We start from the raw sequence: 16564 nt of genomic DNA, 5'->3' as shown, positions 1-16564 counted from the left end.
GGGTAGTTGATTAAAATACGAATTTTCTTTTTTATTATTTTAATCGATTCGTCAATTTGTTTGCAAAATTAAGTCAATAAAATGAAATGGGGTAGTTACATAATAACTTTATTTATACAAAACGTAACATTATGAAGCTATTGCATAGTTTCTATCGCGGGCATTGAGCGCGGGGACCGAATCGAGAAATTCCGTAACGAAAAATCCTCACGTTCCCCACTCCGACGGGCGGAGGTTTGGCTTGAAAGCATGCAATAGCTTTACCGCGGGAGTCCCCGAGTGACACACGTTTTTTTCGTCTTGCTTTTCACATAATATACTAATGAACTCCTTCCTTGCAGGCTGCACATAGTGCACACGCTGGTGCAGGTGACGCTGGCGCTGCTCGCGTGGCGCTTCCTGTTCCGGCGCTCGCGCGCGCTCCGTGCGGTGTGGGCGCGCGTGTGCGCCGCGTTGTGGCGGCTCGCGCGGCTCGTGCGGCTCGACCGCCTCGCGCGCCTACTGCCGCGCGACTGAGCCGCGCTCCTACATGCCGGCGATTATATACCGCCGCGGGACCGACCGCGCGACGCGACGGTGGATAGGTGAGAGTGTTGACAGTACAAATGTTTGTCGGTTCGTTTCGTACGACGCTCGTTGCGATGTCGATTCGTACGACCCTTGTTTGGATGTCGATTCGTGCGACGCTTGTTTGGATGTCGATTCGTGCGTCGCTGGTTTCGATATCGATTCGTAAAGCTTGTTTTTTTCGTTTGTTACACTGTTCGCGTGTGTCGGTCGGTTGGTTCAGAGACTGTACGGTTCTTGTTGTCGCTAAAAGGATCGACGGTAGAACGATCGTTGCGATATTCGATCGGATTCCCCTAATTAATGTAATACGCTTACGTTCGCCGGAGTCAGTCACGCGCGCCTCGAACTCGACGTTCCACATCGCTGCGAATGTTTTTATGGCAATAATAATGTTTTGACGTCAATTCCATTGATGTTTCTCTTCCCGAGCTACAGCCGTTTTGTTGAATAATTGTAATTGTAACGTTGTACCCGAATGGTTTCGTTTTGTCTCTCTAACAGCTCAATACAATATTTATTCATTGAAATTTATGTCTAAGTTCTGTATGTTAAATCGATTCCAACATGGCGGCGATGGTTTGACGTTGACATTGACGTTTGAAACGTCAAAGCGTTTCAGTACTGCCATATACATACATTGAGCGAACGTTGCTTGTTGTTGTTTTTTTTAATGTAATGTTGCTATGTAAAAAACGAGCGTGTGTGACGAGCAGACGTGTCAGAAGTGAAACTTCTTTGGCAACATTCGAAGATCGAAAATCGTAGCCTTACTCCATTACGTGACGGTATTGCCATAACGTGACCTTGAAATTTTACTATGCGCCTAAAGAAGTTTCACTTGAAAATATTGTCGAAAATCAATACTGTCGTTGGCCATGTTTAAATTATTGTAACAGTTTTACTACAAAAATGTTTGATCAGCCATTTTGTTTAGATGGTTGTGTTGTTAGGCTGTTTTGCCAAATAGAATGACACCGCTTACAATGTAATTAAGAACTACTAGTTAATAAAATTCTAACACTTGTAAGCTAATGCAAATAAATCTTTTTGAAATCAATTAAATATTGACAACACTGTGCTTCCAATTTGTTTCTTTTTCCAAACAACAGGACTATTTTTGTAGTAAATCTGAATTTGTTTATCAGCTTAAGTTATCCAGAGATTAAAAAAATTGTGGGTATTTTTAAAACCTCCTTACTCCATAAGAATCCTTATTTATTTAAAAATATTATTTATTGTACTTAGTTTAAATAAAACTATACATACAAAAAATCGTTGAAATTGGTGAATTTTTCGTACGACTACGAATATGTATAGGACGTTGGTTTGAAAATTGCCTTCAGTAAATTATGACGCCATTTTTAAATGTTGGCGTCTCACTAGGCTTGCTATTTTGTCGAAAATAGCTTCTAGGTAATAAATTAAAAAGTTAGTGAAAGTTTTTTAAACGCTAGAAATCGTAGAGTGAACGAATCATAGAGAATGAATTATAGACAATTCTTTTGATAATATTATCGCGATTAGAACGTTTCAATTTTTTAAAAATTATTTTGCCATTCGAAAACTGAAAGCTCAAAGTTATGAAACACAATTTAAAAAAAATTATCTCTTTAAGACAAATTTTTGATAATTAGCAATTGTTAAATAATATAGAGATTAGCGAATTAAATATTTTGCAAATTCGATTTACTTAGATATTTTCTAATTGATGATTTTTTCGTGATTGTGACGAAGTTTATTTTGATGGATAAAAATTATTTGAAAGACTACAATATAGTCGACTGCCCGGTCGTTTTCTATTGTTTACTATGACTAACTATAACACCAACTGAATATCTTTAAATAGTTGTAACCCGTACCAACAGATTAATTCTAAACGTATTTAAAAGTATAAATAATATTAATTAATGTAATCGTTGAATCCGTAACGTACGTAAACGCCAGTTATACATTATATAAATAAATAATATAATATAGCAAATTATTTACAAGTCATTTTATTATCAACAAGCTTCCAAAAATAGTGTAACCTAAAACGTCGGTGCGTATGAGTTAATACTACGAGCTTGGCTCTTGGCACATGAGTTATAAAACTCATGTCACCTCAACGCGAAAACTCATGTTGAGTGACGTATTACGAAGACTAAAGTATACTTCCCGATTTCAAATGCTTCCTTTTATAATTAACCCTATAGTAAATTATCCCATTTTTATTATAATAATTGTTAATTAACAGACTGTTATTTTCACTGGTTGTATTTATTATGATGCACTTGATACTTTGGCAAATTGTAATGAATAAAAATAAACGTGAATTGTACACGCTGTGAAGCTTTTTGAAATCATGTGCAATATGTGTTGAAAATACTTTAAATATAATGTAAAAACATAAAGAATGGTATTTTCATACAGTTTGCGTTCATGACGTTTTGTAAAGCTGCGATCTATTGGGTGATATCATGTGAAAAAAATTCTTGAAGAAGTAAATACTCGAATCATATTTAGAGGAAAATGTAATCAGGAAAGCGTGTTTTAATGACAATATTCCAATGGATCGCAGCTAATAACATATTAAAATGACTAATTTACACGGATATAAAAGTATTAGTTCACGACCCTAACTAAAGACCTAAAATTAGTTTTAATTTCTAATTATTGACTATGTAAAATACCCACGCAATATACATACTATAAGTTATATTGTTAAGTAATGCCTAAGTTTATACAAAATGTTGAATAGCATTCTTCTCTTAAGTTAAGTCAGTCGCATCTTAGCTTTCTCGTTCGATCACAGTTTATTCGAATAGAATCGATTTTTGGTATCGATTTTACCGATTACGCACTCAAATCTGATGCTGCCAGTAATGTAGAGAATCGATTTATGAATGGTCTAATCGATATTGAGAAAACGATTCCGATGTCCAGTGTTATGTAATTATAAGTTCTACGCGTATTATGGCTGGTGTTATTTCGTTGTACGTAGAGCCATGTGATAGAGCCTTGTATTTATTGACACATTTGTATTACATGCATTTTTTTAATAAGCTTGGCTTACGCGTAATTTTTATTTTTAAGTTGTGACCGTAAGCTAAAGCTAAGAGTGGGTTTAAATATTAGATGACCAATATTGAGAGGGTTTAATTTATGTATCTAAAAGTTATAATGAGCCTCTTGTGTGATAAGATCCTTGTCCTTTCCGATCCTTTGTCGATCATCGATAGTTTAAACTCATGTCACTCGCTAAATATGTCGTAGGCAAATTATACAGTTGCGCTTATAAACGACGTTGTTACGATTATAATTACGTTTATAAACGACATGGTTCGTTTAAACACACTTAACATTTCGTAGAGAATTCACTTATTCCAAATGTACTAAGTGCCAATAAGCCAATTGCGAGCGGACAAATTATTAGTAGTTTTAAAATAAAACTAATCTAACCTAACTATGAAAAATTATAATTACGAATTCTCGTCATACTATACAATTTCCAGTGTGTTCAAACGGACGACGCAGTTTATAAAGGGCCTGGTTCGTTTATAAACGGCGTAATTACACAATATGCCTGCGACATTTACAATGTAATACAAATGTCGGTCAATTGAAACATGGCTCGGTATAAATAATTTTTGCGTAGGGCAATGTGCTAGATTAATAACATTTTGATTCCTGAACGGAAGCGAGTTTGCGAACAATATTGTTTTCTCGCTTTGTAAGTATATAATTATATGTAAATTTTGAAAACCCTCCTTCCTTATTTAATAGTTGCGCTTGTAAAAACGTTTTGCGTTCGATGCTTTTGTATTTATTATGTTTTCAATATTCGATTATTGTGTATATAGAATTTAGTTAAAGTTAAATCCAAATATAATATAAATATGCAAAATTTTGTTTATTTTTTTTTTCGTATTTCGCCGTAGAATGTAATATGCGTGTGTGTTGACGTTTTTGGACGGACGTCGTTTGGCGCCATTTTGAAAAGTGTAACTACACTCTACAGATAACAAAATATGTAGGCACAGATGTTTTATGTACTGCCGAATTGTGTTTTTTTTTATGTCAGAGCTAGCAAAGGTTAATAATAATGTATTGTGAATTGTGATCCATATTATGTAAAATATCTATCGTTTAGGAAATTATAGTTAGTCGGTTCTGAAACGACGTTCGTCTCAAACCGTATGAGTGCTTAAATTATTTCGCTTAGAACAACTTTTAGTTGTAAATCCGTAAATCTTGGTGGAATGTTAATAATATTAGTGCTGGTTGGTAAACGCTCAATGTTTGAATGTCTGTCTCTCGGTTTAGCTAGACATTGGTGACATAATAATAAATATGTATATATAATATGTTTGTTATCTTTATGTATATTTTTGTTTAATCAAAACAAAATTGGATCGAAATTTTGTTCGTGACATAATAAATGTGCAGCTTTATGTAAGAAAAATAATATATTATAATAATACGTAAATAGTGTTTAGTTTAAAATTATCGTCATATTTAGATACAAACTAACAAATTCAATTAGATTGTAAATCGTGACAAAAATGATGGATCGTAATAGTGTGCGAGCGAGAGAGAGATACGCCAGTGCTCTAGCTAGAACGAGACAGATTGTGTGTAAGAAACAACGCGATTTGGTGATAGGACGTCATATACATGGGGTTAATGATTATTCCATATATTAAAATAAAAACAATGTAAAGTTTTTTTGATGTTTTATTGAATTTCCTAAATATTTTTTTTGTAAAAAACTCGACAAATCCATTTCAAGAACACATAATAATTAACGAAGAAATATGGTGAGTGTAAAGGCGCCCTTAATATCATCCAGGTAACCTTGAAAGAACTTTTACTGCTATTTTATACATGCTCTAGCTGATTCAACAAAAGATCTTGCAGTCATTTATCTCAGATCTATCAACATAAAATTTCATAAAAATCGGTCCAGGCGTTTCTGACCACGAGAATTTCAAATACCTACTAATTTATGCCTGCGACATTGCTTGCGTGCAGATTGTAAATCAGAAACATGCCCGAATCCATCCTAAGACCCATAAAAAATTTCATTAAAATCGGTCTAGTCGTTTAGGAGGAACTCAATCACAAACAAACGCACAGAAGAAATGTAAAGCATACAAATGTCAAAAATACCAAAAGTCCTGGGTTCGATTTCCGGTGGTGGTTAATAAGAAAGTCGCAATATACCTACCACAATAGGCTGATCACCTACTAGGCTAATAAAATTACATTACATCAATAAAAAAGAAATAATATGTACCTATGTACTTAGTTACATTTTACATGCTCGAAATTAACAATTACATAAACTTGGTTCTGAGTATCAAAAGCAGTCACCGTGGTAAGTTTCAGTGACATTCATTAAATAATAAATAAATATAACAACAAAAACTTAAATTGGAAATAATGGTTACACGTTTCTTAGACAGACAAAAAAAAAACATAAAAAATGGTATGCCTATTACCTAGATATAAAACAGCTTTTCACTGGTGAATTTTAAATGGATTCACCAAAATAAGCACGCAAAAGTTCATTTCTCTTTAATTGCCACAGACATTTATCGAACGGTACTCCAAGTAAAATAGTTGATTTTGAGCTTGCAATATAAGGTTTGGGTTCGATCCCCTCACACTTGGAAAGTCAGTCATAATCTTCCTAAATATCTACTAATACAAAAGCTACAAGAAGAAATGTAAAATAATCCATACTAATATTATAAATGCGAAAGTATCTCTGTCTGTCTGTCTGTTACTCAATCACGCCTAAACTACTGAACCAATTTGCATGAAATTTGGTATGGAGATATTTTGATACCCGAAAAAGGACTAGGCTACCTTTTATTGCGAAATATGTACCACGGGCGAAGCCGGGGCGGACCTCTAGTACAGTATAGGTACTGAGAAAGTTTGTTATGATGTATTGTATGAAAAAACGTACAGCGCCATCTATCGGAATTTATAAAATATGGTTTTGTTTACGCATCAAAATGGATCTTTGCAAATGAAATGTGAAAAAGAGTCTCTCTAGCCTCGTACCTAATAATAACTATCTCTACACACAAAAAAATCACAAAATTGTGACGTGATAGAGGGAGAAATAATAAGGCTTGGTTGCACCATACCATAATTTAGTTATAGTGTCAGATTGAACAATAACATTAACGGTGGCTTTATCAGTGACAGCGTAATGGGTTGCACGAGAGTTGAATTACATTATTTTACAGAAGTTGTATTCGTTACAATCATGTAGTAGAAGATCCGAACATAGGTCGACCTACACGGGCGTGATAATAGAATGAGACCAATTTTGTAATAAATTTAGTCTATTAAAAATGGGTTTTGCTGGAAAAATCCTGAATATTTTTAATGAATTATTGTATTGTTACGACAGATTGGTAAATATTTGAATTTTTTGAACTATTACTTTCTTTAGATTATTATAGGCTTTCCGCGCGCGGCTTTGCCGGCTTTGTCTAAAACTTAATAAATTATATACCTACTTAATACTTATACAGTATACTGATCTTGATTTATTAGAAAACCGCATTCGTTGTGTATTTTTAGAGCTAGCGCGTAAGAGTAACTTTTGTCTCGTTCACTATTGAGTCTCTCCCATCAACTCTATGGGCTAGTAAGAAAGTGCGCGCACGTAGCGACGCAACTCCCCATACAGTTGATGGGAGAGACAAAATATTATGTAGTTGCGGAGACAAAAGTAGCTCTTGCGCGCTAGCTCTTAAAGATTCTAATTTTTTTATACAAATAGCGATCTAGGGACAGAGTTCGTCGTTTTGATTTTTTTAAGACATTGTGTGCGTAATGCTGTGAATAAATGGTTGTTGATATCTATGTGTTTTAATTCGTAACTACCTACATTTAAAATATACCTCTAGGGTAATCAACAATAAATTAGGTACACTAATTTCTTTATAAATGTAATGTAGCTATGTAAAACTATGTCATGCCGTTACAAAAGTAGGTACTTTTAGAAGAAGTCTAATTGAATAAATACACGTTTGAGATATGTGCAGCATGAATATGTTTTTGTTAACGTGTATTTTTTATTTTCATCTCCATTTCAATATTGTAATTCGACTTAAAATTAAGTTTAATTAAGACAAAGTTGATTGACATGATTAAGATCTCTAATAATGCAGCTACATTGCCGCAGAGATACGTCATACATTTTAAGTGTTTCAAAGTTCTTTATCATTGTTTTTTCTGACTTGGTCTTTTTGTAACCAATATTAATAATTACTAGCTTTCCGCCCGCTTTATCTAAAACCTAATAAATTATATACTAAAACCTTCCTCTTGAATCACTCTATCTATTAAAAAAACCCCATCAAAATCCGTTGCGTAGTTTTAAAGATTTAAGCATACAAAGGGACAGAGAATTTTTTGTACTATGTAGAGTATTAGTGTTAGATAGATTGATTAATGTATTGTACCCAAAAGGGTCAAAGATAATTTCTTGACGTGATTTTATTATACACTAGGTTTGCGCCCGCGGCTTCGCCCGCGCAGTCAAAGAAAAACCCGCATAGTTCCTGTTCCCGTGGGATTTCCGGGATAGCGTCATTTTCCCGGGAAAAAAGTAGCCTATGTCCTTTCTCGGGTATCAAAATATCTCCATACCAAATTTCATGAAAATTGGTTCAGTAGATTGAGTAACAGACAGACAGAGTTACTTTCGCATTAATTATAATATTAGTATGGATTTTCTTGAAAAAATATGTACGTGAAAATATGTGTTGGAATAGTCCCCAGGGTGGGTTGCTAGTAGGGAAATAAATAAAACACACCAAATGATTTTCAAATATATTTCAGTAATCAAAATATAATGATAGGCTTACATTAATAGTTACAAATCGTATCTCATGGCGATCGTAAGAAATACTCAAAAAATGACAAAAAAAAAACAACCGACTTTAGCCCAAAAAAACTCGTTTACAGCCGAAACCCAAAAATATTTACAAGCGAAACAACATTCCCAATACAGTAATACAGTTTTTACATACAATTTAGTGCATTTATTCACATTGTGGGTTCGCTTATTTTTTATTTTTCTCGATAATAAATAAAACAAAGGCACTGGCAACCCAGTGACACGAGCTGTCAGCTGTCAACTGTCAATGTCAAACTTGACGTGAGCTGTCAAACGCTTTTTTTTTAATAATTTATTCATAACCATGGAAACAAGTCCTTCAGTCGCAATCTTAAAGTCTGTCAAACGCTTGTGTCACTGCGTTGCCACACTTAAATACTACAGTGTATTACTTATATTGTGCATCAACATCTTAATTATAAATTTAAATTAAAAAACAATCTTTTGCGTTTTTTTTATTCCATCGTTATCCGTTATATTCTCAATTCGACATAACTACATATTATTATTATCTCCATAATGTCCTGTACTTTAAAAAATGTGTTACGATTACAAAATTATATATTATATGAATTAATTAATCAGCTATTTATTTACAATAGTCATCTCGGCTACGTTTTTAAATATAGGTACTTTTAGAAATATTTTAGGCAAGCATCGATAATTCTTAAACTATTAAACGTAATACAGATAACAAATAAAAAGTTAGAAAACTCATGAGGAACTTCTCTTCTAGTATGTACATTTTTTAATTCTTAAAGTATTTCATATCACAAATAAAACTCCAAACTATTATATGAGCAATTATATTAAATACTACTATTGGTCAGGATTTATGTTAGCAAGTAGCTTTGATAAATGAGAAATTATTTAATTTTTTTATTGTAATAATGTTTGATTATCTGTAGCCCGCCGTTAATTAAAAAAATAAGCTGTCAAACATAAAAATATGGATGTTTTTATAAAAAAAATCATAATAAAGTTACCTCACTTGAAGTTAGGGCTACCAATTATATATAAAAATATTATATTGAATTTTAGATTAATATGATACATTCTTTTTCATTTGAATGCAAATAATTATATAAACAAATTATTTGATCGCTTATAAAATAAGTGTAACTTATTGGCAGCCCTACAAAAAAATTTAATACAAAACATCAGTTTTATTTGTATCAATACAATTGAGTCAAAAAGAAATACTGAATGTACAATATTAATAAACACTATCAAAAACAGTTCACTGGTTTATAGACGTTAAAAACAAGACAATAATTACGAAGAATAACATTTTAAGATGTACAAAATGGTTGTTCCCTCGTTTTTATTTTGAAAAAAATAATATAAATTCGGTACATTTCGCAAATTCCATATTTTTCCTATATTTTTACATTAACTGGTATGTTTCGAATGAATGAATGAATAAATTTGTGCATTTACTGGATTATTTATATTTATATATTTTTTACAGTCGAATTTGCAAAATATACCAAAAAAATCGACAAATAAAGGCAGAGCTGTTTATATTTTAATCTATCTATACTTAGTGTTAGCATACAATTAAAAGCGTTTTATATCTATAATATATTTGTCCCTAGTTTATAAAAATGTTTTTATTTCGTTAATTATTGAGCGTATCTTTAAAATGAACAGCTGCTGGGTTTTGTGACAACCCTAATACAAAAAAAAAATAAAAAAAATTTCGTATTAGACAAAACTAAAATGGACATTTTTAACACGAAAAAGTGGCAAATAATTGCGTTGACATTTCGTTTTTTTTTTTTCAAATATCGCAAAGCCAGATAATTTTATAAAAAGTCATATTTTACTATATTTACATTCGTCCGTCCGTACTAATAATATATATAGGAAACACTGTCCATACATACAAAATTTAAATACACAGGCGTTTTAAACACGAGCGTTTTGAACGCGGCGTTTTTTTTCAATAGATAAAATACAATCGTTTGTCATTTAAATAAAAAATTATACACAAGGTATTTTAAATAAACAAAATTTTAAAATACAAAAAACTTTAAGGTGACACAAAAATTTTCTAAATTTAATAAATATATAAGCAATAAGACAAAGTATTTTTATCACAAAATGTACGATAAAAAAATAACATAAAAAATGTTACTAGCTGCCAAGACCAAGCTGCCCGTAAAAATAAACGCTGCGTCTCAACCGCTCGTTTTTTAAAACGCCCACATTAAAATCAAACCCAAAAAATTACTTTACAGATAATAAATAACGTATAAACTAGCTGCCATTATAAAGCTGGCAACATTTGAAAATTATTCCCGCCAAAAGTTTTTATCACAATAAAGCAACACTAATTTTAAATGCGCTATTTTATATATAATTAGGTTAGGTTTAGCTGTGTATATGGTTATTTTATGCAAATTATATTTATTAAAAAAATAATGAAAATAACATACTGGGGTTGGTAGTGCAAAAAACATTTTTAATTTTTTTTAATTAACCAGAGCAACATTTTAATATTTGTTGTAATTTTTGTTTTTTTCGAACAAAACCACTCTTTTTGAAATACTACACCATCTTTGAAAACTGCACCAAAAAAAAATAATTGTTCAACCCAATAATTTTCTTCCATCAAAACCTACCATAATTCAGACCACAAATTCCAAATTATAAAAAGTAATAATTAAAACAACCAACACACAGCCAAACCCCCACACTGATCTACACGTTGCAAGAGTATCATCTGACGCAGGCCAGCACTAGTGACGTCAGCAAGATGGCCGCCGGCGCCATCTTGTGAGCGACGCTGTTGTACTTGCTGCTTTGTTCGCATGTGCCTGTGAAATTATTACAAATTTATTAAAAATTAAATATAAAAAGTATTACAGGGAGAAGGATTTTTTTGTGTTGGTGATAAGCTACAAAAGATTTTTTTTATTTAAAAAATATCAATAGTACAAAATAATTATGCCTGGAATTAATGTTATACTGAAAAAAACAGTATATAAGTAGGTATATGTAAAGTTTTGGGTGAAAAATATGTTTTTGTACTATTTTAGAGTACCAAAAGCTTATTTATGAGTGGCATACAAAGTTAAAAAAATTGTTTCTCTTCTAAAACCACACAATCAAATGAAAAAATCCTTCATTTAAACTCATTTTTTCCATATACTAATGAATAAATAGACCCAATTTTTTTTCTCAAAAAAAAAAAAATACTAAAAAACGGCTATACCATTAGAGGTGAGATTGTACGCTGCGTCTGGTGTTTTTGCAGTTCGGGAACATGATCCGCCCACTGCACTTAGATATACTGTCTCACCGCCACCACTTGCTGAAATATTATTATTTATTTATTTATTAAAGCTAATTAACATAAAAAATACACAATAATTAATATAGTTTGAAAAAGCGAATAAAATAAATATGCAAAATCAAAATACATAGTTAAAAAAGAGCGTGTGTGCCTAGCACACGTGTCAGAATTGAAACTACTATAGCAAGATTCAAAGATACTAAAATCCTCGCCTTACTCCTAGACGTGACGGAATTGCCATGACGCGACCTTGAAATTTTACCCTCAAAGCGCCTCAATAAATTTCACTTAAAAATCCGCTTATGTTTAATAAAATTATTCATATCTTTGAATCTTGCCAAAGAAGTTTCACTTCTGACACGTGTGCTCGCTACACACGCTCTTTTTTCACAAAATATCTCACCATTAGCAGCTTTCGTAGTATACACGAAGCAAAAAGTCCGCGGGTGCGTAGAGGAGCGTGCTACGGGGGCTGCTACGACGTAGCCGCGGGTACCGTCTTGCCAACTGCCGTAACATGTGTATACTGGAGAGTAGAATATTTATGTATTTAAATATAACTACGATAAAAATAATAGTAAAGTTAATATTGACATTCTACGTCGTAGCAGCAAATAATAGGGCTGCTACGACGTAGTCACAAGTGCCGTAGTATATGTATACTGAGAGTAAATTGTATTTTACTCTCAGTATATACATTAAACCTACTTGTCACTACATAACATAAAACAAAGTCGCTTTCTCTGTCCCTCTTTGTATGAAATCTTTAAAACTACGCAACGGATTTTGGTGCGATTTTTTTTATAGGAGTGATTCAAGAAGATTTTGTATATAATTTAATAGGTTGTAGACAAAGCGGGCGAAGCCGCGGGCGGTAAGCTAGTATTTTATAAATAACAGTAACCATTTTTTGCCAATTGCAGCTTGTTACTATTGCTTGTGTCGACTGTCGAATCATGCTACGAGATCAGCTACGACGTAGCTCCAATGTGTTTGCTGCCCAAACCAGTTAAATGTTAATTAAATCAATTATTAAATGTACACTATAGGTATTTCAAATTGTAAATGTATAAAGGGTCACATGTAATAAACTACCCTACTTTTTATAATTTTATTTATTTTATTTATTGTAAAACTACCTTCGTTTTATGAATTTTTCTAGTCACCTCACTCAAAAATGCGCATATTGGCTGACAATATTAAGAAAAGATAACAATTTTTCTAAAACAACCCTATTCTTTATCTTCTTTCTAATATATGTATACTTATACTAAACCTATCCTACAACAAAAAGTTCGTCAATTAGTCACTTCATACACTTATATTTACACAGGATGATAAACTAACGAACAAATTCTACTACAACTACCCTTAACTACTTTATAAACTTCTTTTAAAACTACCCTCCTTTATTCTATTTTTTCAACTAGTCACCCAACTCACCAGTGCTCATACATGCTGACTTAAATTCGATGGTGTTTTGCGACGCGCTACAGCCGATACTCGCGCTATCGTAGTCGCCAGATACACACTCTGTGTGACCGTCCTCGTCTGGGTTGCCTGGAATGAGTGTGAGTTAGTTAGGAATAAGTGTGAGTGGTAATAATAATTTGAGTGAGTGAAAATGAAAAATGAATAATTTTTATTTAAGCAAAAAACAAAATAAGATTAAAATGGGTTGCCTGGAATAAGTGTTAGTTGTGAATAAGTGTGTTTGTGTGAAAATGAAAAGTATTTTTTGCCAGCGAAAACACAATACAATTAGAATTTAAAAATTTTTAATGAATTAACAACACACGTAATAGAAAAATAAAGTATTTTTGTTCTAGTGGATAATCTCAAACATTATGGATATTGGAAAACGTAAGAAAGAAAAGTGACCACTAATATCTTAGCAGTTCGTAGTTCTATTATCATTGCTATGTATTTTTGTAAAAAAGTTAGAAATTTTCCATTAAAAATAGTAAATACATTCATTCATTCAATCGTACAAGTTCTCTATTAATTTATCAGTATTTTTATTCCATAAAGTGTGTTTTAAGTTATAAATAAAATAAACTTTTAATTTCCTTCATTCATTTCATTCACTTCACTCATTTTACCTACCTGTCTGTTGTCTGCGCAGACGCCTGTCAGCCAGCGAGTCTATGATCGAGTATCGTCCGATGAGAGGACACCGCATTGGAGTCAATTGCGTAGCTGAAAAAAGAAATGTAAATAAATTTTAGTTTCTTAACGAATTTCAAATAGAAATATGCTTGAAGCTTGTAAACTGGAGAACTATACTTATTGAATTTTTTTTTTGTGTATTTGAGTGACTAAATGATTACTTTAGCGAATGTGACTGAGTGTTTTAGTGAGTGAAAGAGTGACTGAGTAAGCTATTTAGTGAGCGACTGAATGATTGAGTGAGTGATGAATGAATGCATTCATTTGCATGAGTGATGAGTATGATTGAGTGACTGATTGACTCAGTTACTAACTTCAATTAATGCTGTATGTATTTAATAGCCAATTTAGAATAAGATTTTATGTACGAATTCTACTGTTGGTACATCTTTAAATAAATAAATAAATAAAAAAGCGACTAAATGACTGATTTACTGCATGATTGAACAACTGAGTAACTAAGTGAACGACTCGAGTATGTGTGCATGTGTCTGTCTATCTGTGTGTATGTATGTCACTCACAAACGAGCGTAACGCCGTCCCCGGGCGCGTGGTCGGCGCACGCGTCCTGCGGCGCGTCCCACAGTGTGGTGCCGTGCTGCAGCTCGAGTATGTTGCCTTCACGCCGGTGGAACTTGAGGCACACGTGACCGGACTCGCTAGAAACGGGGGTAATTTGGTGAAAATGAAGGAAAATTCGTGGAAAATATGATAATCTTCGCTAGAAACGGGAAAAGAGAGATATTTTGAGGTTTCAAATGAAGGAAAATTCGTGAAAATCCGAATAACTTAACGGCTGAACGGAGAAAATCATGAAAATCTGTACAGCTGTTCTTACGAGGGAAATTAGACGATTCAAATGAACTAAAAATCGTGGAAATATGTTCAGCTGTAAATTTTGAATTGCTTCAATTACCATCCTGTCGTTTAATTTTATGTCACTTTGACCCTTGTATGATATGATGGTTTGATGGGATTATTATTTTATTCGTTAACATTATATTTATCGAAATCTCAATATATATAAATCTCGTGTCACAATGTTTGTCGTCAATGGACTCCTAAACCACTTAACCGATTATAATAAAATTCGCACACCATGTGCAGTTCGATCCAACTTGAGAGATAGGATAGTTTAAACATGTAAGTACCACGGGCGAAGCCGGGGCGGACCGCTAGTTTTATTATAAAACTTTCATTGTGTGGTATTTTTTTTAATTCCTTAATATTAAATGGGATGATGGGATTCACTTACCACCCCCTAGTAACGTGTGCAACTAGTGTTATGTGTTTCTTGTCTTTCTGTTCGAGTATCGAGTGACAAACGAGACGCTTCTCTTCGTAGGAACCGTCTGTGTTCATTATCTGTAATAAATTGTGTAAAATATTATTATGTAAAAAAACGGCGTTTGTCACTCGGGGACTGGGGCGGTTGCGCTATTGCATGCTATGCCTTCAAGCCACACCTCCGCCCGTCCCCGTGGGGAGCGTGAGGTTTTTTCGTTACGGAATTTCTCGATTCGGTCCCCGCGCTCAAGGCCCGCGATAGAAGCTATGCAATAGCTTGAAAATATTTAAGTCAATAATTAAGAAGATTACTATAATAAACTATAATTTATTATTTTAGAAATACACAAAATTTTACAAACTAGAATTTTACACAAATAGATTGATTCTTCTTTTAGAGCTAGCGCGCAAGAGCAACTTTTGTCTCGTTCACTATTGAGTCTCTCCCATCAACTCTATGGGGAGTTGCGTCGCTACGTGCGCGCACTTTCTTACTAGCCCATAGAGTTGATGGGAGAGACTCAATAGTGAACGAGACAAAAGTTGCTCTTGCGCGCTAGCTCTTATTTGTTTTAAATTAGTTTATTCCTCAATTACATAGAAATATTGAGGACACCATAAATAAAGAAGAAGGTATTGTGTATTGTCTAGGGGCCGCCATATTGAATTTCAAATGACGTAATCATTAAAATTAGATTTTAAAGAAATAGTCCCAAGGATACAAATTTGAAATAAGAACGTATGGATTTTGGATATACTATTTGAATTTATAATCTTTGACCGACAATCGGTCGCCATATGGAATTTACAATGACGTTACAACCTATAACCAACTTCACTTACTAACACAACTTAAACTATCAAAACACATCCCACAGTTTCGGCGCTACACCCAAACATACATACCTTCAAAGTAGCATTTTTAGTGGTGAAATGATACTGATGCGTGTGATCAAGGCTGAACCATTTGTGATGCTCCACAATCCAGCTGGGGAAGTGACAGCGGTTGTGTTCATCGTCACCTGGAAGATAATATAATCCATACTATAATATTATAAATGCGAAAGTAACTCTGTCTGTCTGTCTGTTACACAATCACGCCTTAACTACTGAACCAATTTGCATGAAATTTGGTATAGAGATATTTTGATACCCGAGAAAGAAGACTACTTTTTACCCCGGGAAATAGGATAGGTTTTATCCCGGAAATCCCACGGGAACGGGAACTATGCGGGTTTTTCTTTGACTGCGCGGGCGAAGCCGCGGGCGGAAATCCAGTAAAATATATATCTATAAAAATAATTTTGTTGAAAAATATTTAGAAATGTTAA

General features: G+C 33.2%; 2 protein-coding genes across 2 annotated transcripts in view; one reads left to right on the top strand and one right to left on the bottom strand.

Moving 5' to 3' along the window:
* The window catches only part of LOC123704293 (putative fatty acyl-CoA reductase CG5065), a 48413-nt gene extending 43138 nt beyond the window's left edge, over positions 1–5275 (top strand). The window contains exon 12 of the mRNA XM_045652607.1: positions 342–5275. Within this exon, the coding sequence (XP_045508563.1) occupies positions 342–516 (175 nt within the window). The 3' untranslated portion in view covers positions 517–5275. The remainder of the gene's footprint in view (positions 1–341) is intronic.
* A 3122-nt stretch (positions 5276–8397) lies between these two features.
* LOC123704306 overlaps positions 8398–16564 on the bottom strand; it is a 142032-nt gene continuing 133865 nt past the window's right edge. The window contains exons 9-16 of the mRNA XM_045652630.1: positions 16140–16255; positions 15202–15311; positions 14469–14605; positions 13884–13976; positions 13221–13337; positions 12181–12303; positions 11697–11795; positions 8398–11298 (exon numbers count right to left, since the gene is read on the bottom strand). Coding sequence (XP_045508586.1) covers positions 11201–11298; positions 11697–11795; positions 12181–12303; positions 13221–13337; positions 13884–13976; positions 14469–14605; positions 15202–15311; positions 16140–16255 — 893 coding nt within the window. The 3' untranslated portion in view covers positions 8398–11200. The remainder of the gene's footprint in view (positions 11299–11696; positions 11796–12180; positions 12304–13220; positions 13338–13883; positions 13977–14468; positions 14606–15201; positions 15312–16139; positions 16256–16564) is intronic.

Source organism: Colias croceus, chromosome 29 (genome assembly GCF_905220415.1).
Source record: "Colias croceus chromosome 29, ilColCroc2.1".
In the NCBI taxonomy this organism is placed as follows: domain Eukaryota; kingdom Metazoa; phylum Arthropoda; class Insecta; order Lepidoptera; family Pieridae; genus Colias; species Colias croceus.
The sequence above is the reverse complement of the archived record's forward strand: the minus strand, read 5'-3'. Positions and strand labels throughout refer to the sequence as shown.